We start from the raw sequence: 27,654 nt of genomic DNA on the forward strand, positions 1-27,654 counted from the left end.
GCTAGCGAATCGGTGAACGAAGACTCCAAATTTTGCAAGAAAATAAGGTTGTCTTTTACTATCTTCAATGTAGCGCGCCGTGAAGCATGAGTTGGATTGAGCTGAGTTGTGAATGGTACTCCAACCATTCTTCATGTAGAATCAGATGCATGGAATGGCAGTATGGAAGCAGTTGCTGCTTGCTGTGACAGTGCTGCTGTGTTTGCTTGCGCTGCAAGCATTCTGGTCGTAGTTTCCATGAGCTGCTACGCCTGAAACAGAACAATCTTGAGTTATTGACAGTTCTTGTGGTGGACTGGCTGTGTTGAAACGCACAAAAATAACACCTGAACAAGAAGTATAGCACAACCGCTAAACAGTGCTGCAAGAAAGTGTGAATTAGTCACTAGAAGGAACAGCCTCTGTGAAGCACGAGACATTGGGTCAGTTGCAGAGCTAATGTTTTGAAACACACACGTACTACAATACTTAAGAAATGTAGCAGGCAGGCATAGCAGGTGAACACAGTCCTGCAAGAAATATACAATAAATATCGTCACCAGTTGCTTGTTTGGTGAGAAGTAGAACCAGGTAGCAACCGAAGATAGTGTTTCCCATGTCGCCAGATGTGTGGTCATCCAGCTGGTGGATGCTAAGGAGTCGGTGGATTCTGTGACAGAAAATCAAAAGAATGAAACCCACATGTAGTGTTAAAAAAAAAATACTTAACTTAACTTGAATAACGGCAAGTCCAGAACAATGTCCAATGTGAGTTCTTGAGACAATACAAGTCGGATATCCACGATAGTTACAGAGGCTGAATGACAATGCTTAGACTGGACAGGCACACTAGATTAGGCTAAAATAGAATGAGTGACTGATTGGTGCAAATGTCCTTTAAGTCGGCTCCGTGGCAATGCTGACTGCATGGACTGAGAAGTACGTGTATCATAGCCAGCTGCAGATTGGCGGCGTAGTCGCATAGCTTTTGCCAAGTTCTAGTCATGGATTGGTGAGGCACGACATTGATAGGATGTGATTCTGCAGGTGATGAATATGGTTTTATGGGAGGTCCCACTGAAGCAGATTGCAACTTGTTGCTATAATGTGAGCAGCTTTGTAGCTTGCTTGAACTGCCGCCTCCTTTGTTTTTCTTCAGTGTCATTCACCTAAAAATTTATAAACATGTTACAGTAAATGAACTCGTGATGCATGTTTATGTAACTTATATACTGAGAATTCTGTTCTAAACTTATGTCTCCTAGTGTGTTGTTCTTAAGCTTGGCTACTAGCTCTCTTAGTACTTTGCCTTATACCTTGGCCCAGAATGCATTGTGTGAAGAATTGCATGATGATACTGTATGTTGTACTTCTTAGCAGAATTAACTACATTGTGACATACAAGGCACTATGCCCCCTTCCCTTCCCCCATCAATAAATAGAAATGTATCTTCAAGTTGAGGTATAGCCTTTCTGCGATGGACCATAGCTGTTGTTGAACACAGATTGTTGCATTTCTTAAGATTTTATGGAACCCGGGGGCAGTGAATTCAATTTCCCCCACCTCTCAGGCTTCAGAGTCACTGCACTGAGTGCTCTGGAGCACTCCTGGTTCTTGGGGCACCTTTGGAACAGCCTCCTGTAGGTGAAATGAGACTAAATCTGTGAAGAGGACCATACCTCACTGTTCCTGGGATCTATTATGGCATGAAAGGCACATCCATGGCATTTGATAAGCCACATTTGTCTCCTAAGTCATGCTTAAATAGTGAGTGCATTAGGGAGCTGAGTCTTTGTTGGCTGGATAGAGGTTTGATGAATGTGGGGGCTCTGAACTGGGGCTGTTCTTGTGGTGGTGGTACATTGTCACATGAATCTTGGGTTAAATCCTGGATTATATGGACAGTACAAACCTTAAAAAATAAGTTCAACCCCAAGAAGTGCTCTGTGCCAATGAGAGAGATGGGTGTTGAGGCAAAACACAAACTATAATGTATGGGGCATACGCCACACTCCAGTTATATAAGGCTTACCTAGATAAGCAGAGCTTTTTGTGGCTGGACACTTCATTCCGTAGCTGCTGTGGTACACTAAAGGGTCCTACATAAATTACGAACACTCCCAGCAGTTCAAGTGGTCCGTTGGGTAGTAGTAATGCGCATACAACAAAGAGGCCTTGTGTGGCTGGTCCACACGAGACCTCTGTCAATACTAGAGAAACTGCTACCTCTACATGTCCTGTCATGAATAACACATTCATTGTAATTAAATGTGTAGGAAATACATTTGATGAACAATCACCTTTATGCATTAATAAAGCATTGGAGGGACTCGCAGAGACACTAAAATCCATTAATAAACTGTGAAGTGGTTCATTACTGCTCAAGACAAAAAGTGCTGCCCAACTTAGCAATCAGCTAAACACTAAGTTGTTAGGAGAATGCATTATAAATACATAACCGAACACCACTCTGAAGTTTAGTAAAGGGATAGTGAGCTGCAGGGAATAACACGTCTCTTCGCCTAGGAACTACAATGCAAATGGGAATTAAGGTGTTAGAGTAAATGATGAGTTTGAAAAGACGATACCTTTATTCTCACATATATTGGATTGGTGCATAATTTCATAGTGTTTTTCCACAAGTTTAATAAACACAACAGATACACATAACATAGACTTTGGTCATCAATAATATATTGTCCTTCACTATTTGCATCAGTCTGCCAATGCTGGGGTAACTTTTATATTCTGTGATTGTAGAAATCGTGTGACTTTGAGGCAAAAAATTGTCAAATCATCTTCAGAGCATGTTTTCACCCAGCAAGGAAGTTCCTTGAAGGTTGTTTGATAGAGAGCAGAAAAGGTGAAAATGTGAGGGCAAAAGATCGGGTGAATAAGGTGGTTGCAGGAAGACTTTCCAATCCAGTTCGTGTGTAGTGTTTTTTGTCAGTCTAACAAAATGCGGGCAGGCATTATCTGGAGTAGCATCACTTCATGTTGTCTTCCTGGTCATTGTTCTTGGACTGCATCTGCAAGACATCTCATTTGTTGACAATAAATGTCAGCAGTTATGGTTACGCCTCAGGGAAGCAATTTGTGGTACAATATACTGTCGCTGTTACACCAGGTGCATAATGTTATCTTTTGCGAATGCTGCAGATCTTTGTATGGGGAGTTGTTGCTTTTTCTTGGCTCAACCATTCCTTTCTTTTCTTTATGTTAGCATAAAGACACATTTTTTGTCACCAATAATACAGGGTAGGAATGGTCAGTGTTGTTCACAAGCCAATTGATGGTGAGCAAGCAGAGATGCACATATGGTCATACACTGAGTTTTGTGATTTTGGTGTAGGGCATGCAGTATATATACACCCGATTTTTGAACTTTCGCCATTGCATGCAGATGTTGCACGATGGTGGAATGATCACATTTCATCACATTTGCCAGTTCTCAAGTACACTGACCTAGATCATTGTGGATTAATGTGTTTAAATGATCTTCACCAAATTGCAAAGGTAATCCTAAACTTGAAGAGTCATTAATGTCAAAACAAGAAAAATGTTTTTTTGCTGTGCTCTGTCGACTGACCTTATCCCCTTATACAGCAGAAATGTTTCTATCTGCCTCTACTGCTGTCACTCCTCTGTTGAACTCAAATGCAGGAATATGTTGGAAATGTTCTGATTTCTCCACTAGACACACCATTTTCTAACATCCACAGCTCCACTTACTATCTCCAAATGATAAAATGACAATATGTAAACTCAGATAACAACAATGAACTACAAGTAAAAAATGACTGTTGATAAATACACCTGTAGTGATTGGAATACCAACATGTGAAACAAAAATGCTATGAACCTATGCACCAACTTAGTAATATGCTTAAATTACCTGAGTGCACTGCTGGAGCTTTCATCCGTGATTAGGTTAGGCCTTATATACCTAATCCCATGTGCTACATTTTGAGAACACAATTGTAAGATGCAAAGGACAGGCAACGAGTGGCAGATGTGGCAGTTGGCTGCCAACAAAAAGTACTCCCCAACTGTGAATTACTCCCAACATCACCCAGTATGAAGCAGACAGTGCTGAGCCTTCACAGAAGAGAGAAGGATGTGGAAAATCGAGCTCATCCAGGGGATCCCATACTATGAGGTGAAAAAGGCACTTATGGCCATCCAGCCACCACTTCCATAAAGTCATCCCCTTCATAATAAAGACCATTTTTGGCACCTAGTCAGTGACATCTGAGTCAAGCACAACAACCTGCATGTGTAGATGTATACTGTGTGATTGACATTTCTGTGGGGTCAAATGGTGTGGACCAGGCACCAGCCCATAGCTAGTATTGCTTGGGCTCCACTTCCTTAAAATATCTTTGTGGTTGATGTTTCTGTGGGCTGAGTAGTAGGAACTGGGCACCAGCCTATTGCTGCTACTGTTTTGGCTCCACATACTGTTCTACAGACACCAACAGCAGTGCCTTGCAGTGCAAGCTCCAAAGGGAGGTAGGTGCGCCAGGTGGGCCGGCCACACGAAATACTTTTCTTTTTTAGACTCGCAACTGTCAGTTGCATGAGCATATGCTATTGTGTGTATGAGCTGGCTACTCTGCTCCCCACCACTGACATTTATTAATCACAAAGTTATTTTAATCAAAGTATAGCTGCAAACTTGCACCTCTGATTAGACCAGCATGTATGTGTACAACAGAAACATAATGTAGCTGAACCTGTCGTTGAGAAGAACAATGAACAATTGTGGCAGGCTGAGGGAAAAAAAAATTCAATGAAACGGCTTCCCCAAAATCCAAGCAAGGGAATAAGAAAAACAGGCCAAAATGATCTGTTACAAAACTGACAGTGATACTGTGTGATTGGTCTGATGACAACCAATTATTCAATGTTACGGTCAGATGCCAGCTTTTGAACACCACAGCATTGTTGCCAAGATGGGTCGTTGGGAATTCAGTTTTGCCAGTGATGAAGCATATAACTTCTCCAGATAGTTCCTAAGTGATTTTTAATGTGGTTTTAGGTAATATCAACCCATCTTTGATAACTTGGAAGCAGCCACATAATATGATATCATGCACTGCTGTTGTGAAATAGTATATTTTTTGACATTGAGAAGGCTCATGATGCATTTTGGAGGCAATAGATTCTCGGGCAGCTCTACGAATCGGCCTTCTGATGTCCTCCCATCTTTATGTTGTCCTTCTCTCCCCCTGGTATTTTAAATGCGAATGTGGTGATGTCTCTCTGACCTCCTTGAACAAGAGAAAGGTGTCTGCCAAGGAAGTGTTTTCAGTGTGACTGCCCTTGCTGTAACTATTAACAGTAAAACAGTGACAGTAAGAAATCCTGTTCAGTGTTCATTGTTTGTGGATGACATCTCTTTCTTTTGTTCTTCCTCTTGCTGTGTATGAAAAGTCCATCAGTTGCAGCTGACAGAATACTGGAGGAATAGCTGGAGAGCAAAGATTTTCATTTTTCAACTGAATTCAGTTTGTGCTCCTTTTAACCATTAATGTTTTGTTTTTAACTTTCCTGAACTAACGATAAGGGATACTGTTCTTAATTTTAAAGAAATTATGAGATGTTTTTATGTTGATTTAGAAGATCCTTCAGTTTGTGGATTTGAGTTTTCTTTTTGTATTCGTGCATCCACAGCTGCATTAAATTTCTTTAAAAAAAAGTCAGTTTCATGTGTGAAGTTATCTTTTAGGGTTCCTTCCGTACCTTAGTTGATAAAAACGGAACCCTTATAGGGTCACTTTGTTGTCCATCTGTTAAGATCCTGTTTTCTCAAAACCAGATAGAGGCATCAAGCTGAAATTTGTCAACTATTAAGTTCTAACATCCACTGGGGAAAAAAATTTAAGCTATTAGTCAGTGCAATCAAAAGATATCACCTAATTTGATACTTGGAAACTTGATCATCAAAACTTAAGATGAACTATCTGTGTACATAATTAACACCCACCCTATTCACAACATTTAGCAGAATGTGACCTCCACCTGTTCCCACTTTTAAAGGCATTCGTTGGAAAACATTCTGAATCCAGTGGAAAAGACTTGTATGTATTTGTATTGAACACTGAATCACCATAGTATTCATCTTGGTGATTGTGGATGTTGCTTACATAGCAACATAGTGATTGATCATTGTACCATCCTCTTGTGTGTGACATATTAATGGATTTGAAGTTCACCCCCTCATGCTTTATATGAATATGAATATGTGCCTGTAGCGGGTGTAATTTTGAGATGATAGGTTTGTATTTTTTATGATGATTGACTTAAAAAAAAATCTCCACTGGTTTTTGTGAGTGTAATATTTTTCTGCAATAATATTGTTATACTGTGGCATGACATGTTTTGAGAAAACACCACCACTGTATTTCGCTCTGAACTTCCATTTGTACAGCATTTGAATTGAGTGAGGAACTACAGAGCATAAAAAACTGATCTGTGTGGAACAGGATTACAATCCCTATTTGGCCAATGGAAAATCGGTCTCCCACATCTGCACATCTGGTGACTGTCAGGATGGAGTCTTTATTAAGGAATGGCCTAATACTTCTCCACTCCTTGTAGAACTGGATTGGTGCCCCATCTATAATGAATTTTTTGCTGTTTGAACATTAAACCCCAGTTATACTCTTCTGATGCAAGCCATCCTAATATAGTGTATATAACAGTTTCTCATGCTTCAACAGTCATTGACATTTATTTGTCTGCTGTGTTCATTGGATACCATGATATAACTGGTAAAGAAATTGACTACGCAAACCATTTTGTGGCTTCAAACTGGATGTATTTCATTTTGTTGTAAATTGGATTCATTCTCTCTCCATCATGTTGATAATAATTATTTTTGTTAATTTTTTCATATTTTTTAAAATAATGCAAACAGTTTAGAAGCATACAAATATTTGTACAATTGCGTTTACACAGCAGACTGTAAACAATAAAACAAAAAATCTCCTATTGCAGCATGTGGAAGTTGAGCAGAAGAAATCGTCAGGAGGTAGAGGAGATTCACGTGGTGATCTGCTTGACCAAATAAGACAAGGCGTTGAGCTAAAATCTGTGAGTAAATGAGTATTTTCCAGTAAGATATAGCAAAAGACAATTTCTATTACAATTACAAAGTTAATCTTAAGTTTTGTTCTTTCATTTTATATTTCTGTGAACATTAAGCAAATAAGCAAAAGGAGTCTATGCATTTGAAGAAAGGCCAATAAGATTATTTGTTAGAAGTTGTGAAGTGTTATCGTTGGAGAAGTGTTAGGTGATTATTGGTGGAAAAGAGTGTAGGTTGTTTCAAAGGAGGCATCAGTATCAGTCAACTACACCAGTTAAAATTCTTTCTTTCCTTTTTTTTGTTGTAAATCAGAGATGTTTATTAGAATAATAATCCACTGATAACTGTGGGTTTTGAGGGGTGCTAATTGTAGTCTCTCTGGATAAAGAATGCCAGAGAGGCTCAGTTGAGGTGGTGCAATACGCAATATACAGTGAAAACTATTTGGCCATCCAGATTTTGTATTTCCATGGTTTCCTGAAATATCATAAGACAGTTATAGATACGTTTATATTTAAAAGGACATAATCTATTTTCTTCAGTATCTTCCCCAAATTCGAGCTTGTACCCCTGCTCTAATGACCTCATTCGTAATTGGAGGTTACACCTTAATATTCCTCTTTTCCATCCAGGGATGAAGATATTGAGGACAGACTGTTGTTAAAAAAGTTTTATAAAAATTTAATGAATTAGACTGAGGAAAGTCAACTACTTTTCACTAGCATACTGATGATTTGACACATACGTACACCTGACAACTCAGAATTAACTTTTAGCTCGCACTGGGCTACTGCTATTTTTCCAGTTTAAGCATGCACTCTCACAAAGATACAACCGTAGTGACTGCCAAACACATCACACTGTGGGCAATGTGACACTGATAGATTATGAGTGATGGCTCAGGTTAACAAGTCTGGGATGTTTTATTTATTTATTTATTTATTTATTTATTGTTCCGTGGGACCAAATTAAGGAGAAGTCTCCATGGTCATGGAACGAGTCAATACATGAAATTATAACATGATATTAGAAACAGATAAAATGAAATATAAAAAAAACATATTCAGGTGACAAGTCGTAAGTTTAAATGAAGAAAATCAACAATGTAACACTGGAATTTGCTTAATTCTTTAGCTCTTCCAGGAGCTCCTCGACAGAATAGAAGGACTGAGCCATGAGGAAACTCTTCAGTTTAGACTTAAAAGAGTTTGGGCTACTGCTAAGATTTTTGAGTTCTTGTGGTAGCTTATTGAAAATGGATGCAGCAGAATACTGCACTCCTTTCTGCACAAGAGCCAAGGAAGTGCATTCTACATGCAGATTTGATTTCTGCCTAGTATTAACTGAGTGAAAGCTGCTAACTCTTGGGAATAGGCTAATATAGCTAACAACAAACGACATTAAAGAAAATACATATTGTGAGGGCAATGTCAGAATTCCCAGATTTTTGAATAGGGGTCGACAAGACGTTCTCGAACTTACACCACATATAGCTCGAACAGCCCGTTTTTGAGCCAAAAATACCCTTTTTGAATCAGAACAATTACCCCAAAAAATAATACCGTACGACATAAGCATATGAAAATATGCGAAGTAGACTACTTTTCGTGTTGAAGTGTCACTTATTTCAGATACTGTTCTAATGGCAAATAAAGCAGCATTTAGCTTCTGAACAAGATCCTGGACATGGGCTTTCCACAGCAGCTTACTATCTATCCGAACGCCTAGGAACTTGAACTGTTCCGTCTCGCTTATAATACACTCCTGGAAATTGAAATAAGAACACCGTGAATTCATTGTCCCAGGAAGGGGAAACTTTATTGACACATTCCTGGGGTCAGATACATCACATGATCACACTGACAGAACCACAGGCACATAGACACAGGCAACAGAGCATGCACAATGTTGGCACTAGTACAGTGTATATCCACCTTTCGCAACAATGCAGGCTGCTATTCTCCCATGGAGACGATCGTAGAGATGCTGGATGTAGTCCTGTGGAACGGCTTGCCATGCCATTTCCACCTGGCGCCTCAGTTGGACCAGCGTTCGTGCTGGACGTGCAGACCGCGTGAGACGACGCTTCATCCAGTCCCAAACATGCTCAATGGGGGACAGATCCGGAGATCTTGCTGGCCAGGGTAGTTGACTTACACCTTCTAGAGCACGTTGGGTGGCACGGGATACATGCGGACGTGCATTGTCCTGTTGGAACAGGAAGTTCCCTTGCCGGTCTAGGAATGGTAGAACGATGGGTTCGATGACGGTTTGGATGTACCGTGCACTATTCAGTGTCCCCTCGACGATCACCAGTGGTGTACGGCCAGTGTAGGAGATCGCTCCCCACACCATGACGACGGGTGTTGGCCCTGTGTGCCTCGGTCGTATGCAGTCCTGATTGTGGCGCTCACCTGCACGGCGCCAAACACGCATACGACCATCATTGGCACCAAGGCAGAAGCGACTCTCATCGCTGAAGACGACACGTCTCCATTTGTCCCTCCATTCATGCCTGTCGCGACACCACTGGAGGCGGGCTGCACGATGTTGGGGCGTGAGCGGAAGACGGCCTAACGGTGTGCGGGACCGTAGCCCAGCTTCATGGAGACGGTTGCGAATGGTCCTCGCCGATACCCCAGGAGCAACAGTGTCCCTAATTTGCTGGGAAGTGGCGGTGCGGTCCCCTACGGCACTGCGTAGGATCCTACGGTCTTGGCGTGCATCCGTGCGCCGCTGCGGTCCGGTCCCTGGTCGACGGGCACGTGCACCTTCCGCTGACCACTGGCGACAACATTGATGTACTGTGGAGACCTTATGCCCCACGTGTTGAGCAATTCGGCGGTACGTCCACCCGGCCTCCCGCATGCCCACTATACGCCCTCGCTCAAAGTCCGTCAACTGCACATACGGTTCACGTCCACGCTGTCGCGGCATGCTACCAGTGTTAAAGACTGCGATGGAGCTCCGTATGCCACGGCAAACTGGCTGACACTGACGGCGGCGGTGCACAAATGCTGCGCAGCTAGCGCCATTCGACGGCCAACACCGCGGCTCCTGGTGTGTCCACTGTGCCGTGCGTGTGATCATTGCTTGTACAGCCCTCTCGCAGTGTCCGGAGCAAGTATGGTGGGTCTGACACACCGGTGTCAATGTGTTCTTTTTTCCATTTCCAGGAGTGTATGACTATTCTGTCTGATCAAAATATTGGTTCTTGTTGAATTGTGATTTAGAAACTGTAAAAACTGAGTCTTACTGTGATTTAAAAACTGAGTCTTACTGTGATTTAGCATCAAATAATTTTCCACAAGCCACGAACTTATTTCATGAACTACATTAACCGAGCCCTTTTACAGGTGAACTATTTTGGTTCAAAAGTTGATACAACCAGTCCTCCTTTGTTCACAAATGGCACTGCAAAGTCAATAATGATTTAAACAAAATGTTTCTAGTTACCCTCAGGTTTTTATACAAAATCTATGAATTTACAGTCACTACTATGAAAATGTGAAAAAATTTTCTTCCACCACTTTGCTTCCACTCGGAAGAGGTATAGCCCAATAGGTTATTGCTGTGGCCTGTGACAGTCTCCTTTTTGTTATAATAAAAAATATAATAAGGTCTCATCTATATCACTCCTAATTTTGTTCTGACAGTTACACTGGATGCAGTCATTTTTTGATTTGTCATCAGCTTTCTGGTGTATGATAGACAATATGTACATTTACAGAAAAAAAATGTGATGGAACAATAAGCTTTTCATCACTGCTTTAAAAATTAAAAATTTGTTGATCAAGCACTGAACCACTATTGTTCAATAAAAGCTCTCACTCTTCATCATGTAAGGCCATTGTGAAAATATATATGAAGCATGTAGCAGACAACAGTTGAGGCTGTTTGCACTGCGTGTGACCTTGTGAGGTGTAGCGCACGGCAGCAAAGTGAACGTGGACATCACAGAGCAAGTAACACACCTTATTGTCTGTGTTTCTTTCCTGCCAATATGAGAGACATTATAGTATAAGCATCATAGATTACCATTATACAGATGACAGATACAAGAAAAACATTGGAATACATTTTAAAGCTGAGAAATGTGTCGTATGTCTTACATCACTTTTTGGAGTATAGTCTGTGCGACATAGGAGCAATGTTGTTCATCTCAAAGGTGTTCAGTGTCGATTACGATACATTTAGGTAGCCTGGTGTCATTGCTTTGGGATCAGCTACATGGCATATGTGACTACACCACTAGCCACAGTCCAAACTAGCACTTTCAAGAATTCCTGTGCGCGCGCGCGCGCGCGCGCACACACACACACACACACACACACACACACACACACACACACACACACAGTTTTGTCTATTTGTAAGCCTTTAATTGCTTGTAATCCCCATACAGTAGAGTCTCGATTATCTGACCTAAACCGACCGCGGCAAGATCAGATAAACGGGAAGATCGTATAACACGGGAAATAATACAAAAAAACACAAAAATTAAATTTAAGTAGTCCAATTCAGGAGTGAGGAGTAGCAGACGGCGACAATGAACTGAGTATCAACAAACAACACGTTAGCCACTGACTTGTCGTTGGCTGGCACACATCCGGTGTGGTGAAAGGGTCAGATAACATAGGAGGTCAGATAAGCGAAGATTGGATAATCGAGACTCTACTGTACTTGTACAATCTTGGATGTCCAGACATAAAATAGAAAGTTTTCACATATTCTTTGACTGTAGTTTGTGAATGTTAAGCATGTGCCAAGTCTTTTGCAAGTGTTTATAGGAATTTAAAAGGGTAAAGCCACATATTGACGCAATAGATACCTCAAACTAGAAAGTATGATGTATTATCTCAATATCAGTTACCAATTTAGAAGTAAAATTTTAATAAAGCACACATCTTGCAGTCTCTACTTCTTGATTCACACACACATGCACACTATGACGTGAAAGGTATTCATTTACCCACCACTTGTCCTTATGTCTTTGTTGCAAAATAATACCAATGTGGTGCAATTGTTTTTAACAATGCAGTCATTTTGAACTCTGTAATTAACTGTGCATGCTTTTGTCAACATGTGAATGAAGTGTTGCATGCACATGACATGTTCTCAATATGTGCCTCTTTTTGTGTGTGAGGCAAGGACAAACACGTGACAACTGGGAGCAAGCTGCACAGATGCAAATCCACCTATAGGAAAGTGCAGAATGTTAAGAACTTTTGGCAGATATTTTTTGTACTGTCAGGGATGCAAATTATAACACACAGACTATCCTGAAGAGAAAGTAACTTCTTGAACTACTTTGGAACAAGCATGTGATTTACTTGGAAAAGGTTACTGTATATATGTTAACAACCACAGTATTTGCCCGAGTATAAGACGACCCTGATTATAAGACGGTCCCCTTTTCTTCAAGAGGCTTCTTGAGAAAAATTTATTTTCAACATATTCTGACTAATCAAAACTACAAACTGCTTTATTGACATGAAGTATCTGTCTAAAAAGCTAACATTATACGTGTTATAAATTTATGTTGTTTATTGATTGTCTACACTTTGATAATACAAGCAGAAATAAAATAAATGAAAATGAATGGCTTACATTAAATTGTGACCCATTTTCTTTTCTATGTTTTTCGCTTGCTAGCCCTGTTGTCTGTGGTGTCATTATTTTTGATCAAAATTCATTGTCACAAATATTTGATTGTTTCAATTTTTGAGGCTGTGGTTACCGTGGGACCTGAGGAAAAACAGTGAAACCCCACTTTTACACTTATCAAGGGCCTTTAAAATGGTGTAAAATGTGGGAAATAATGTTTTTAAGCTGTAAAAGTTATGTATAGGATACACCCTTGCATTTTCACACGTTGTGTGATATATGTACGTAACAGCCTTCAAAAGACTTGTCAGGAACTTATTATCTAATAAAGGTTTATTATCTAATAAAAACCGCTGGTGTAACTGGAACTGATAACTTTCTGGGAAGTATGAACATTTGACTCAATTTCATATGTCATAATAGATGTTTTGAAAGCCTGCTGCTGTCATTCAATATTTAAATAATGAAATACTGCACTAGTTATGTATTTTTTCATGCTTTGCAGCGTGTTTCAAGAATTTTTTCTCATTGTCAAGTGAAAATATTGTGGAGGGTGCAAATTAACATTGTGGACATAGGAAATTTGACGGGAACAATAAAAAATGTCATAAACAGCGGGAAAATGTTAATTCCGGGAATGTAAAAGTGGGGTTATACTGTAGCTGTTATAATCCAAATGCATATCGACTTTAGCTTTTATTCTGAATTGAGAATGTTATAATGTCTCTTGCTTACAAATGTATAATTTGCCCACCACTATCTCATTGGTTGTGTAGAACCAGAAGCTTTCACATCCCTTTTCATTCCTGTCATACGTCTTGGTGAGTGTCAACAACAATGCACCATGAAACACGTAAGTTACTCCACTGGCTCCTATCTAGACTATTATCATCTCCACAGAAATGAATACTGTTGTTGAGTAATTGTCCAGTTTTAAAGTAATTCAATTCCGAATACAAATGGATTCAGGTAAATTGCAGTCAAATGTGGTAGAAGTTCCTAAGAAGCCACAGTGTGCAGTATAGATTTCCATGGTTGGCAACAGGATGTAATTTTCTGCCTGCTCACTACCAAAAAAAAAAAAAAAGGTTCAAATGGCTCTGAGCACTATGGGACTTAACTTCTGAGGTCATCAGTCCTCTAGAACTTAGAACTACTTAAACCTAACTAACCTAAGGGCATCACACACACCCATGCCCGAGGCAGGATTCGAACCTGCGACCGTAGCGGTCGTGCGGTTCCTGACTGTAGCACCTAGAACCGCTCGACCACCCCTGCTGGCTTGCTCACTACACCCCTCCTTGCAATCGTCAAGTTCTCAGCCAAGCAAATATCACTGTTTCCCCTCCAACTCTTCCATAATACTGTGCTTAAGCAACTGTGAAACATGGATTGCAATATCTTCTCAGGTACAAGTCATATATTACAACAGTAACTAATAAATAACTAAAAGATCGCAATCACGATTCAGTCCTTCTTGAGCTTCCGCTCATCCCTTGATCTACTGACATCTGTTGGTACTATCCCCACGATGGTCTTGCTGCTGTAATTTTTTCACAACAATTATTATAGTTAGATTAATATGATTAATTTCATGTGTTAGGCATTTAATTCTGGATTGACTTTCCTCCTTGTTTCATCTGAATGTCACTATCATGTTCTAAAGCTGATTAAAAGCTGATAAAATTTTTACCTCGTATTCTATTATGTGAACAGCAACTGAATTTCTCATTTGCAACACACTTAGTAAATCATTACAGTTTCTCATAGCCAAGTAAAATATTGATCTCCGTTCAGAATCAAGTAATGTTCTTTGAAGGACAACATTTCTGCTTTTTAATATTACCTTTACTTAAAAAGCAGGATTAATGTTTGTACCCAGTATTCATACCTGTTTGAGAACTTTTATTGCAAACCTGTTTGAGTACAACAAGAGTTTGTAAGGTGATAGAATTTAGTGCTATTTTCTTCTGCGTTTCACAAAATTGTCAGTTTTTAAGCAGAGCAATAGGTTGTTGTAGTGGCTAGTTCGTAATTTCTTGCATATCCTTCCTCTAGTGCCATGTGAGTCAAATGTCATGTGAGTGAGCAACTTCAGTACTGTATCGAGCACTGAGACATACTGAGCGTCTTTGAACGTGAATATCATTTACCCAGCCTGCCCTTCTGAATTCTTTAGAATAAATCTGCACATGACCTCAATTGCCAGAACTTCATTTGTAAATGTAAGATGACCCCTATATAGTCTACTAAAACAATGTAAAAATATTAACCTCAGCAGCAATAGTTTAATCTGCAAATATAAGATGGCCCTGTATTTTTTGAATGACAAATTAGGGAAAAAGCCTCATCGTGTAATCAGATAAATACAGCAATACAGAGTATAAATTTGATCAACAAACAACCTAGGAAAAATACAGGTACTTATGTTGTTGTAAGAATGTGGAAGGAAGGAACGAAGAAAGAAGGAAAGATAGAAAGAAAGTAGGAAGTGCATTAGTTTCATAAGATATTGAAAGCAGAATATGAGACTGTATACTGTAGTAAACAACTAAACTAAACTAAACTCCACCTAAACAGACCACGAAGGCCTAACGGTACCAACCAGCCACCATGTCATCCTCAGCCCACAGGTGTCAGTCGATGGGTTTACGGAGGGACATGTGATCAGCACACCACTCTAACTGTGTGTCAATTTATGAGACCGATATACAATAGTGTACAGAAACAGATAGATACTGATGGCATGAAAGGGCAAAAGCTGTGTCATAGTCGTCTGCAGATAACATAATAATTCATTTGTAAAAGTAAGATGGGAGAATTGGGTCATGTAAAAGTAATGTGTTGTCATAAATTACATCAAGAATCCAGATGGTCTGTGTAGAAGTGATTCTCACTGAGTTATCAAATGTTCAGAACAGACTGAACAAACAGTCTCACAAGTTTGTTCACATTTTATTAGATATTTCAATTAATATTTTCTGTATTTAAAAAAAAGTGACGAAAGTTGACATGAATGCATCATTAATTTCTGTAAACTGCTGGCTTTATCATATCATTTCGATGCCAAGTTCCATCACCAAACACCACTCATTTAAAGTTTAGGTGTAATTTGGTGGCTAACTGCTGGCACAAGGTGGCTCAGTGGTGCATTAATTGCATAATCATTTCCATCCATGTGAATGTAGTAATGTATTAACTTGGATTTATTTATTCTAAAAGGTTCAAAATAACTTTTGTTATTCCGAATTGGCAATGCACCTGAACTAGAAAGTATGGTAGGATTTTCCAGTTTTTTTGTAAGAAATCCATCCAACCTTTTCAAATGTATACAGTACGTCATTGATGCAGGAAGTGACAGAGGATACTGCGCATTGTTAGTTCCAGTATTTGATTTCCAGATGAAGTAAAGTTTTAAGTTAAAATATTTTCTAATATTACATCAGTGTAAATCCATTCTACCCATGGGCAATGGGTTTAATGCTATTTATCATACTACACATGAACACAGTAGATTTACTTTCAGTGAAATAATTTTTCACTTTAAAAAAAAAATTACATCAGTTGAATTTCCTGAGACTTGTGAATTATAAAATGGAAGTTGCAGTATATTGGTTGATTCTTGCAAAGAAAAAACCAGTAACTAGTCAGTGTAAATACACAAATAGTGCCATTACCGGTTTTGAACCAAAAGTTCATCTTCACATGGCTGTTCACATGTAGATTACATTAAAAGCACGAACATTTCTCAGCACCTGGTTTGGTAAGCTTAAGACTATTTTGTCGAAAATTTGCATTTCGAGTCCTTGAGTATTTACAAAGCACATGTTGATTCTTGCAAAGAAGAAAACAATATCTGCACTATTTGCATAGTAACATTGGCTGGTTGCTGTTTACTTCTTTGTAAGAATTAATTTATATTTTGTACACAGCAATGATTGCAAAATGTCAGTTTTTGGCAAATTGCCTGGAAGTTGCAATTATTTGGAAGTATTATTTTGTCATTTTTCTACCACTGCTTGGTATTGTGATGGCTCCAACCATGTGTCCTTTCAGTCTGTTTAGCAGTTTCATTTCTGCTTTTCCTCTCTTCACTAATATTTATTCATCTACTTGTGCTTTTTTATATAAGCATAACTCAATCTTATTTTTCTAAACAGTAGTTTCTCTACTGTTATATTAAGTGATATAGGTCTGGAAACATGTCAACTGAAAGATCTCAGCCAAAATAGTTACATGCAGCCAATAGATAACACTCCTCAAGATATCAGTCGGGACAACAACCCTACTAACAGAATGAAGAACAAGTGAAAATGTGCAGCACCAAATGCATTGTCAGCCCTCCATACGTTTCGTTAACAGGGGCAGGGTGGGAGGCAAGAGCTTGGAATATCGGAATATATGTTTTCATGTGCTTTATGTTTGCATATTGAAGATCCAACATTTTCTCTAAAAAAGCTCCTATGAACGTGTCCAGAAATGGATGGTCTGCGTGCAATGACAACAAATCATTCCAGAACACAGTCCAGAACTGCAATGCATCCACATCACTACAGGCATTCAGAGTGGCCTACGTGGGATTGCAGATGATAAGGACAGTAGCAGTTGTGATGCAGGATACATGTAATTGTACTTAGGTTTATACCATGTTGTTGGTGGGGCACGTGCCTGGAGCTTGTACTAGGGTTCATCTAAATATCCTGTAGAACCTGATCCTCCAAATCTCGTGTAAACACAGTCCGCCACCTCCGTGGATCTGTCCAAAAGTACCCATGATCTCTCAAACTCACAAAAAGAGCTTGAAATGTTGTGTGATGTGGTGTGTGTGTGTGTGTGTGTGTGTGTGTGTGTGTGTGTGTGTGTGTACATACTTGCTGTGCTACCTCTTGACCATTTACATTTGCTTGGCCATACACAAACACAACCTCGGCTTGTTCCTAACATCAATACCAGACCATTCTGCTACGTAGAGTATGCTGCATCAATCACAGAGCTACAACATGGAAGAAACACATGGCATGTGGACAGAGGAACTGTCATTAATCGGTGCCATCTACCATGGCAACAATGCATTTCTGTACACATGATCATATTTTCTTCCACTTCCAGTCATGAATCCATCCCTGAAATTTCTCGGTTTTATTATATATATTCATCTCCCTCCCCCCCTCCCTCCCTCCATTTTTTAAAGACAAGCTAACTGATGCCACAAGGAAGTGGAAGAGTTACACAGTTTTTCACAGATTTTGTCAAAATTTGAGAGAAACTGGGCAACTGCAATAGCACTTTGAAGAAGGAGAGTGGACAAGAACAGCAGCAAGATCTTGTAACTTTGAAGAAAAATTACTTCATTGGGTGACTGACCAATCATCAGTTGCCCAAGAATTGAATGTTGGCAGCAGTAATGTTAGGAATGGTTACTATGACAACAATCAAATAAAGTCAGTCAAGTCTACATACTTTTCAACAAGGTAAATGATCCAATAGGAGCACCGTCTGAATTGTATTTGAATTAATTCGGGATTAAAAACCCCATCTAGAAATCTTGTTTTAAGTTTTCATAAATCATTCAACGTGAATTCCAGGGTGGTTCCTTTAATGAGGACGCAGGTGATCTCCTTTGCCCATCCTTTTCAAGCCATTATTATAGCCAAGTTTATGGTGACATTGATGTTGACAGGATTTTAAACTCTTGCTTTCTTTCCATCTCTACAGGTCGCCAACAGATTAAGCATATTTCTTTGCAGATTTGATATGTAATAGCTACAGTAGTCATTATGTAGATCCCATTGCTAGTGCTGTGGTGCACCAACAACAAGGAGTTGCAGTGAACATGTGGCTATGCATGGTGAACACTTACATAATAGACACCTATTCCTCAGTGTATTTTTATTTATACACAGTGAAGAGCAACTCTGGCAAAAGCTATTCTTGCTAGTAGTCTTGTTCAAATGATGACATGGTGGTTAGAATAGATATATTAAAACTATAATATCTGTGTAGAACTTGTTGAGGATTAAAACCCTGGTTCCACAGTGGCTATAATTTTTTAACAAAATTTAACAATTTTCTAATGCACTACAATCTTGTTTCAGCTTTTAACATTATCAAGTACTGCTTGTAAAGTGAGAAATATATGTGTAATTACACAGATATAAAAAAATCATTAATTGTAATTTCACAACCATAAAAATATTTAGAGCACAAAATAAGTTTCATGCAGCAAAATTAAAGTTTACTGGCATATAGATATGTGTAAAAAACATTTCTTCACTGACCCAGTTTTCAAGAGAGTTCTGCATTCCTACGCATTAACCGACACCTTAAGATGAGAATATATTTAACGATACTTTGTTTCGCTAGTTGAAAATTAAAAATGTTGACAAAAAATTACAACCTTGGTAGAACCACAGTTTTAATTAATCTTAGTGTTTGTGGAACCCAACACAAAGAAAATGTTTCCCTATATAGAAACTTTGAATGAGCATGAGGGGGGGAAACCAAATGATATGTATGTAATTGCAGTCAAGGTAGGGTTGTTTCTGTTAGAGGCTGTCTTGTTAACAACTGTTTTGCTGTGTAGCTTTTGTACTAAATATTCCCATACAGGTTCCTTATCTTAATTTGCTTCTTGTATTTCTACACTGTCTCTAGAAGTTCATTCCATTATCAGGGAAACATGTGGTATATTACAGAACACTGGCTAATACCAAGCACATACCACTTTTATATGCTTCTGAACTGTGTCTGTCATAGACACTCAGTTTGCAGTGCAATGGTACAAAAGGTGATGCCTTTGACAGAGTCCACTAAGATGAATTAGGTAAGGAGATCCACAAGCATTGTTTTGGGACCCATTAGGCAACAAGTGAAAGATGTTATCAGATGCCTGAGAACTCAAACCAAACTCAACATTCTGTATGATATCATGCATGAGCTTCTGAAAGTACAGGGCTATTACAAATGATTGAAGCGATTTCATTAATTCACTGTAGCTCCATTCATTGACATATGGTCACGACACACTACAGATACGTAGAAAAACTCATAAAGTTTTGTTCGGCTGAAGCCGCACTGCAAGTTTCTGCCGCCAGAGCGCTCGAGAGCGCAGTGAGACAAAATGGCGACAGGAGCCGAGAAAGTGTATGTCGTGCTTGAAATGCACTCGCATCAGTCAATCATAACAGTGCAACGACACTTCAGGACGAAGTTCAACAAAGATCCACCAACTGCTAACTCCATTTGGCGATGGTATGCGCAGTTTAAAGCTTCTGGATGCCTCTGTAAGAGGAAATCAACGGGTCGGACTGCAGTGAGCGAAGAAACGGTTGAACGCTTGCGGGCAAGTTTCACGCATAGCCCGCGGAAGTCGACGAATAAAGCAAGCAGGGAGCTTAACGTACCACAGCCGACAGTTTGGAAAATCTTACGGAAAAGGCTAAAGCAGAAGCCTTACCGTTTACAATTGCTACAAGCCCTGACACCTGATGACAAAGTCAAACGCTTTGAATTTTCGGCGTGGTTGCAACAGCTCATGGAAGAGGATGCGTTCAGTGCGAAACTTGTTTTCAGTGATGAAGCAACATTGTTTATTAATGGTGAAGTGAACAGACACAATGTGCCAGAACTGCGAGCTCGCATCAACGATGCTTTCGAACTCATTGATGGGGACATGCTGCGCCGAGTGTGGGAGGAACTTGATTATCAGCTTGATATCTGCCGAATCACTAAAGGGGCACATATCGAACGTTTGTGAATGCCTAAAAAAACTTTTTGAGTTTTTGTATGTGTGTGCAAAGCATTGTGAAAATATCTCAAATAATAAAGTTATTGTAGAGCTGTGAAATCGCTTCAATCATTTGTAATAACCCTGTATGTCCACTCAAAAATTTCAAGCATCATAAATTACTGATATCTCTGGAGCTGAGCCCCCCCCCCCTTCCCCCCCCCCCCCCACCCCCCCACCCCACCTACACATACATACATACACACACACACACACACACACACACACACACACACACACACACACACACACACACATGCACACCAGTACAATTTTAGTGAATCCTAGCCCAAGAAGAGAAGCACCATTCCTTGAACACCTGTCTTACAAATTCTTCTTGTTCTTTCAGTTTGTGGGTTAACAAAATTTCCAGTGTAAATCCAGTAAAAATTAGCAAATTTTAGGTGTAAGACATTAGATGAGTTCAGAAGTTTACATGCATTTTGTGATTGATGTGTGTGATACTTTTTCTGTGTATAGAATGATTTTGTTAGACATGTTGTAAACATTGTTATTAAACTTCCTAATCTCAAGGTCATGATTGAAAAAAAAAGCTATAGCTTTCACAACATTTGACAAGTATAGTTGCATTCAGGCTTAATTTTATGAGTGCTCTGTTAGTCAGTTCTAGCAGTCTAACTTGATTATACTGGTGCTACAAATTGGTCATTGTGTTATACTTTCTCCACATTCTATCTGTACTGATTAACATGATGTACCATGTACCACAAGGACCACTTTTACAAGTTAGTGTACAGATCTGGTTTATTTGGGAGCTATCCAATGTGATAAAGCTCCTCCAGTATGTTGTAAGACGTGTAATGACTGTGTAGTCAACTTGTAATATTCTGAGACTAGAGGAGAAAGAAAAAAAGATGTAATGTTGGTTGATTGCAGCCAGTCTGCAAGTACATAGTCATACCGGAAACAGGTCATATGTTTCTTCAAAAGTTCATACACACATGCCGTAATATCCATTATTTGCCAGGCTATCACAGCTCTTTCTGGTTGTTTATTGGTATGGTTGGAATATGCAAGTAGCAGACCAGTTGGCAGTCTCACATAACAATGGACTACAAATCAGATGAGTGCTGGAATTGTTCCTATGTGTCTGTTTGTGACAAACACATTATTTTCATTAAGATAGTCTGCTATGCTGATGTATTAACACTTTCAGGTCGCTGAACCCAGTATTTTCTGTCAACCTTCTGCTGAACCTTGCAGCTGTACTGACAGTTCATTTATTCTCTGTATCTACACCACTATTGATGTATTGTTTTGTTTTGTATTGTATAGTATTGTATATTTCTTGGTCCTGTGAATCTCACATTGTACAGGGATACATAGTGATGTTGGACAAGTCAAATAATTGCAATAAATTCTGAACAGAAGCTGTCGTATAGCACAGTATATAGCGATATAAGCCTAAGATAAGGAGGAAAACAGTCCACAAATACACAAATAATGTTACACATACACAGTTCTTACTTTTGGCCTTGATTATACACACACACATTTGTATATAACAGTCCACACATACATAGAATACACAAATAAATTTATACATACACATTTCTTATTTTGGCCTTAAACTATTTAATTTTTTTCACATATTTACATAGTAGATAAAAATTCATCAGCACTGTAGCAGCAATTCTGTAGCAAGTAGTCACTCCCTGTTATTTTGGTTTTATGCAAACCAGTTATTATCTTAATTCTTTTAGGTAGTGTGTTGTAGAGTTTTTTGCTGCTTGCAGAGGTCCTTTCTGTTTCAGTGTGGTATATGCAAACTGCACATGTAAATCTTGGTTATTCCTGTTGTTGTATGAATTGGTTTTGATTTTTTGGAGCAATTTTGCTTTTGTCCTCTATGATTTTCCTTATAAACATTATTGTTTCTAAGATATATAGGTATGATAATGGAAGAATATGAAGCTTTTCAAATGAAAGTTTGCATGAAGGTTGAGGTGCTGTGCCTGCCATGGCACATTTAATTCTTTTTGTGCAATGAAACAGCCTTTGCCGGGTGTCGGATTTCCCCCAGCAAATTAAACCCTATCTTAATTGTGACTCTTCTAGGGCATAGTACACATTTTTATGACTTGTATTGATGTGCATCCAACAAGAAATTTAATACTATAACAAATGGTATTTAGTTTACTACTTAGGTGTTCTGTATGGTTCTGCCATCTTAGGTCATCTTGGATCCAAACTTCTAGAAATTTGGTGCTGTTTACAGTTTCAAGCCTTTTGCCTAACAGTTCTATGTTTGCAGTTGGGGCTGTTTATTCTGGTCTGTGTGTTCGTTTTCTGTGTGTTTATTAAGTTGTTCATTATGAACCATTCTGATATACGTGAAGTGATCTTTTTCATTTCGTTTTGGAGCTCTTCTGGGATCTTGCATTTGATAAGAATATTTGTATCATCAGAATATTTACTGTACTTATAGTTAGGGCTGGGTGGTTCCAAGTCATTTACAAACAGCGAGAACAAGGTTGCTCCCAGTATGGAACCCTGTGGCACACAGTATTTTTCTGAAAGATAGGAAATTCAATTTTTGCCTTCTTTGTGCAAGACTTCAACCATTTTTTGTCTATTTTGTAGGTATGACTTTACCCACTCATAGGCTGGGCCTCTGACACCAACATTTTCTAGCTTTCTAAGCAATAGACTGTGGTTAATGTTGTCAAATGCTTTTGAAAGTTCTAGGAATATTGCTGCTATGTGTTCGTTTTTGTATAATGTGTTCAAAGCTTCATTTAGGAAATCAGTAATACCTTTCTCGGTTGAGTTACATTTTCAGAAACCATGCTGTGTGGTTGAGAAAAGTATATTTTTTTTCAATGAAAACTATGAGTCTTTTGTAAAAGATTTTTTCAATTACTTTAGAAAAGAGTGATAGTAGAGAGACTGGCCTATAATTTGTTTCTTCTGCTTTTTCACCTTTTTCGTACAGTGGCATCACTTGAGCTATTTTTACCTTTTCTGGGAAGATTTCCTCAGAAAGTGACCTGTTGCATATGCCAACCATGGGCCTAACTACTAAGTCTGGTATGTTGTAAGCACCAAAGGAAGATTTTGATTTTAGCTCTGCTATTGTTTTTAGCATTTCCCATTCATCTGTTGGGTGTAGGAAGAGAGACTTATTACTAGGGATAGTTCTAATCTGACTTGCAGTAAGCATATTGAAAGTTTTGCTTCACCAGAATCTCAGCTGCCTTTGCAAAATATGGGTTGAAATTATTTGCTATCTGATGGGGATCAAATATTACTAATGAGTTTTCTTTCAATTGTATGTTATGGTATTTTCTCTGTTGTACGCCTGTTTCTTATCTTACAATGTCCCATGTGGCCTTCATTTTATTTGGTGCATTTGTTATGTAGGAACTATCTGCCATTCTTTTTGCTTCATTTACAACTTTCGTTAAAACTCTTTGTAATTATTAAAATAGGAGGCAAATTCTGGAGATGTGGTGTGCTGTCTAGATATGTCATGAAGTAATCTGTTTTTCTTTTCTGATATTTGTATCCCTGTTGTAACCCATTTTATTTTCAAATCCCTTTTTTGTGATTGCAGAAAGCAAAGTTCAAAATAATAGCTAAAACTACTTAAGAATTTGTGGAACTTACCATTAGTATTTTTACATTCATAGAGCTCTTCCCAAGTTTCTTTACTCAGGCAGTGAAGGAAATTTTGTATGTTCTCGTCATTATACTTCGTAGATGTAGTTGTTAGCTATTTGGTCAAACAAAGCTATTTTCCTAATCATATATTAATTTCTTGGGATGTGTGGTCCCCAAAACCTGTATTGAAGGTCTGTGTTGAATATTTCAAGGGCAGATTTGTAAATATTTGATCAAGGATTGTGGATGAGGTTTTTGTGATGTGTGTTAGTGTTTCTACAGTAACCTTTAAATTGAAAGTTGCTAAGAGATTCAGTAAAACAGTTTTTTGCTGGGACTCACTTGCAAAGTCAGTATTGAAATCCCCTCATATAATTACTTGTTTGTGCAGTCTGGTGTAAGATATTTTCAAGGTTCTTTAAAATGATGTATATTCCAGTTGGTGCTCTTTATAGACAAATTATAGCTATTTTTAATTAGTGATTTCAATTTCACTTACTACCTCAGTATCTTTTTCTTTGGATAATTTTTCTAAGTGAGGTATACATTTAAAATTTATGCCATTTTTGACATAAATCCAACTACCGCCATATTTTTTCAGTTTCCTACAAAAATAGTTACTCAGTGCAAAATTTGGAATGGATACCATATTAAGCCAATGTTCAGTAAAACATAATACGAAGGTGTTTTACATGTTATTTTCTAACAAAATATGAGGGTTGGAATTTAAATAGTGCCAACTATTTATTCACAACCTGTACAAAAGAGTTACATGTTTGCACCTGTTACTGTCCTTCAAAGTAGTCACCAGCATTGTGCAGAACCCATTGACAGCAATGTGGAAGGCGTAGTATACCATTAGCAGAGCCTGTTCTGTTGATTGTGCGAATGGAGCGGTCTACTGCCTGTTGAATCTCTGGAACAGTTCTGAAGCAAATGCCACGAAGTAGTTCTTTCATCTTCAGAATCAAATCAAAGTCACAAGAACTTAAGTCCGGGGAGTATGGTGGATGGTACAGTACTTCCCAGTCCCATTGCCTCAGCAGAGCAGCCACAGCTGTAAGCACCCGCTCATTGTTGTGCAAAATGATGGGTGAGTTGCTCAAAATGTGTCGCCGCTTCTTTCCCAGAGCTGGTCGCAGGTGATACTCCAAATACGAACAATACGATCTGCCATGGAGGAACGTAATGCGTTAGGATAACGCCATCGAAGTCATACACGAGAATCGCCATAAGTCTCACCATACTGGGGCTCTGACACACTTTTGACTTTCGCGGCTACCCATAATGAAGCCATTCATTGGATTGGCGTTTCAATTTTGGCTCGTATGATGTGGCCCATCCAGTGTTACGATGTGGCATAAAAAAGCCTCTCCTTTACACTCATAGCACTCAGTGCGTCTGAGCAACGTCGTAATGCATCCATTTCTGTCAGTTAATGTGGAACCCATCATGATGCAATTTTTCACATGCTCAGTCATTCCATTAGAATCCAAAGCACAGTCGTATGCGCTAATCCAGTTTTTTGGTTGAGCTCACAAATCGTATGGTGTCGATCACTGTCCACTAACCCGGCAACAGCATGCACTTCTTTTTCAGATACGCTAGGACGACCTGCCCGATGTATGTCTGCCACAGTTTGACGACCTACGTTGAAGGCTTTTACCCAATGTACCACTGTTCTGTGTGGCAATGCCAATTCCTGCATCCCTCTTGAAGACCTTGATTACACTGTCGTTTCGTACAACCTTTGGCAGAGTCAATCTTGATTCAACTCCATTGTTCCTGTTTCAAAAACATAGTGACTTTGTTACATTAGACCCCTCGCTCACAAGTGACTGTGTTTCACTCGATTGTGCGCATGCCGGTGATGTGGGACGGGTGAGTCCATTTGCTCAGAGGTAAGGTAGGTATGTCAACAACATGTGCTATCAGCGACAATAGTAGATTCCATTGCATAGTGTCTCCACAGCAGTGTTGCCACTATTTAAGTTCTAACCTACTTATGAAATTTATTTGTTTGTTTGTTGGATAGCGATTATACATTGTGATGAAATACCATCAGGTTTGGAGTTAAATCTAAGGTCTGAAACTTACTGCCCTTAGTACTTATATTTATATTGGAATTTCTGTCTGGGAGTTATTTTTTATTTTCAATTGTGACTTTTGAAATTTTACCGCCCTTCACGTGGTATCAGTTTCCTTTGTTCTTATTGATTTTACAGATGTCTGTAATCATTTTACTATAATTCATTGAGCCTTGTCTGTTTAAATGCATACCATCCTTTCCCAGGCATTTGTCACTTAAAAATTAGTTAGGATCAACAAATATTGTGCTGGATTTGGTGCACTGTTCCCTGATACCGCTGTTTATTTTGTTTATGTAAGAACTACTTACTGACCTTCTGTGCAGAATTCCAGAGTCTTAAGTTTTGTGTACAATGCTTTGGCTGAGCGAATAATGTTTCTGATCTCACTTTAAATATTTTCCTCATTACTGCTTCGTACTTAGTTCATCCCAGAATGAATAAAAACACCTATGAAATTGGTCTTTATAGTGTTTCCTTTTTTAGTTGTGGACTGTTATGCATGAGATTTTTAAAATGTTTGTTGAGCTGATGAGGTCGGGTACCAGGGCAGACAGCGATTTCATAGTTTCGTGAAACTACATATTTTAGTATAAAATTGCCAATAAGAGGGAATTCATTTTTGTTTATCTGATTTTGTGAATCAATTTCATGTTTCTTCCTTTTATTATATGTGGCTGTTTTCCAACTATAGTTACTTATAGGTTTTTACACTCTGCATCTTTTTCAGTCCTATTTTGCCCATGAGAATTTTTTGTGTTTGTTTTCGCACTGGCTGCAGTATTCATAGTTTGCACATGAGAATTTTCAGTTTTTTTTTTTGTGCGTGGCACTGGATTCCCACAAACACAGTGTGCTGATTCACTTAGTAACTTGGCGTTTGTTTCCTTAAGAGATTTAATTTCACTTCCGAATGATTCAGTATAATTTTGCAGCAATTTGAACATTTTGTCCTTTGATTTGATTGTGCTATAGCAGCTTCCAAACATGAAAAAAAGCACATAATTGTGATAGTGCTTTTCAGCCCTCCAACTCCTTATGAGTGTTCTTTATTTGCATGTACATGCAGACAAATCAGCTGATAATGCCAAAACATTATTTCAGTTGACAGCAGGACTATGATGACAGGATGTAGTCAGAAATAAGTAATACTGTGTACACTGACCAGCACAAAAGAATGCAACACTTCAGTTTTGTAAAAACTTCTATTTAAATTTTTTGTTTTAAATTCCAGTCACTTTTATATCACTAATCTACTATTTTATCATAAAATATTGTCATGTGGTCCAATCTATGTGACTAACAATGAAAAAAAGATAATTATGAATGAATTAAATTGGAGATGTGTAAGTAACACAAATGGATTCACATTTAAAACAAAGTTTAAGCAAGCTCATAACAGTAGTGTATCTCTCATTTGGTTTTCTACATTTCATTCCACAGATCTCTCTTCAAATCTTCAAAAATATGTATTATT

General features: G+C 38.7%; 1 protein-coding gene across 1 annotated transcript in view; it reads left to right on the forward strand.

Annotated features, from left to right (window-relative positions):
- The window catches only part of LOC124555208 (neural Wiskott-Aldrich syndrome protein-like), a 95,670-nt gene that overhangs the window by 55,297 nt on the left and 12,719 nt on the right, over nt 1-27,654 (forward strand). Inside the window, exon 9 of the mRNA XM_047129058.1 lies at nt 6,983-7,078. Within this exon, the coding sequence (XP_046985014.1) occupies nt 6,983-7,078 (96 nt within the window). The remainder of the gene's footprint in view (nt 1-6,982; nt 7,079-27,654) is intronic.

The sequence above is a fragment of the Schistocerca americana genome, chromosome X (assembly GCF_021461395.2).
Source record: "Schistocerca americana isolate TAMUIC-IGC-003095 chromosome X, iqSchAmer2.1, whole genome shotgun sequence".
Lineage (NCBI taxonomy): Eukaryota > Metazoa > Arthropoda > Insecta > Orthoptera > Acrididae > Schistocerca > Schistocerca americana.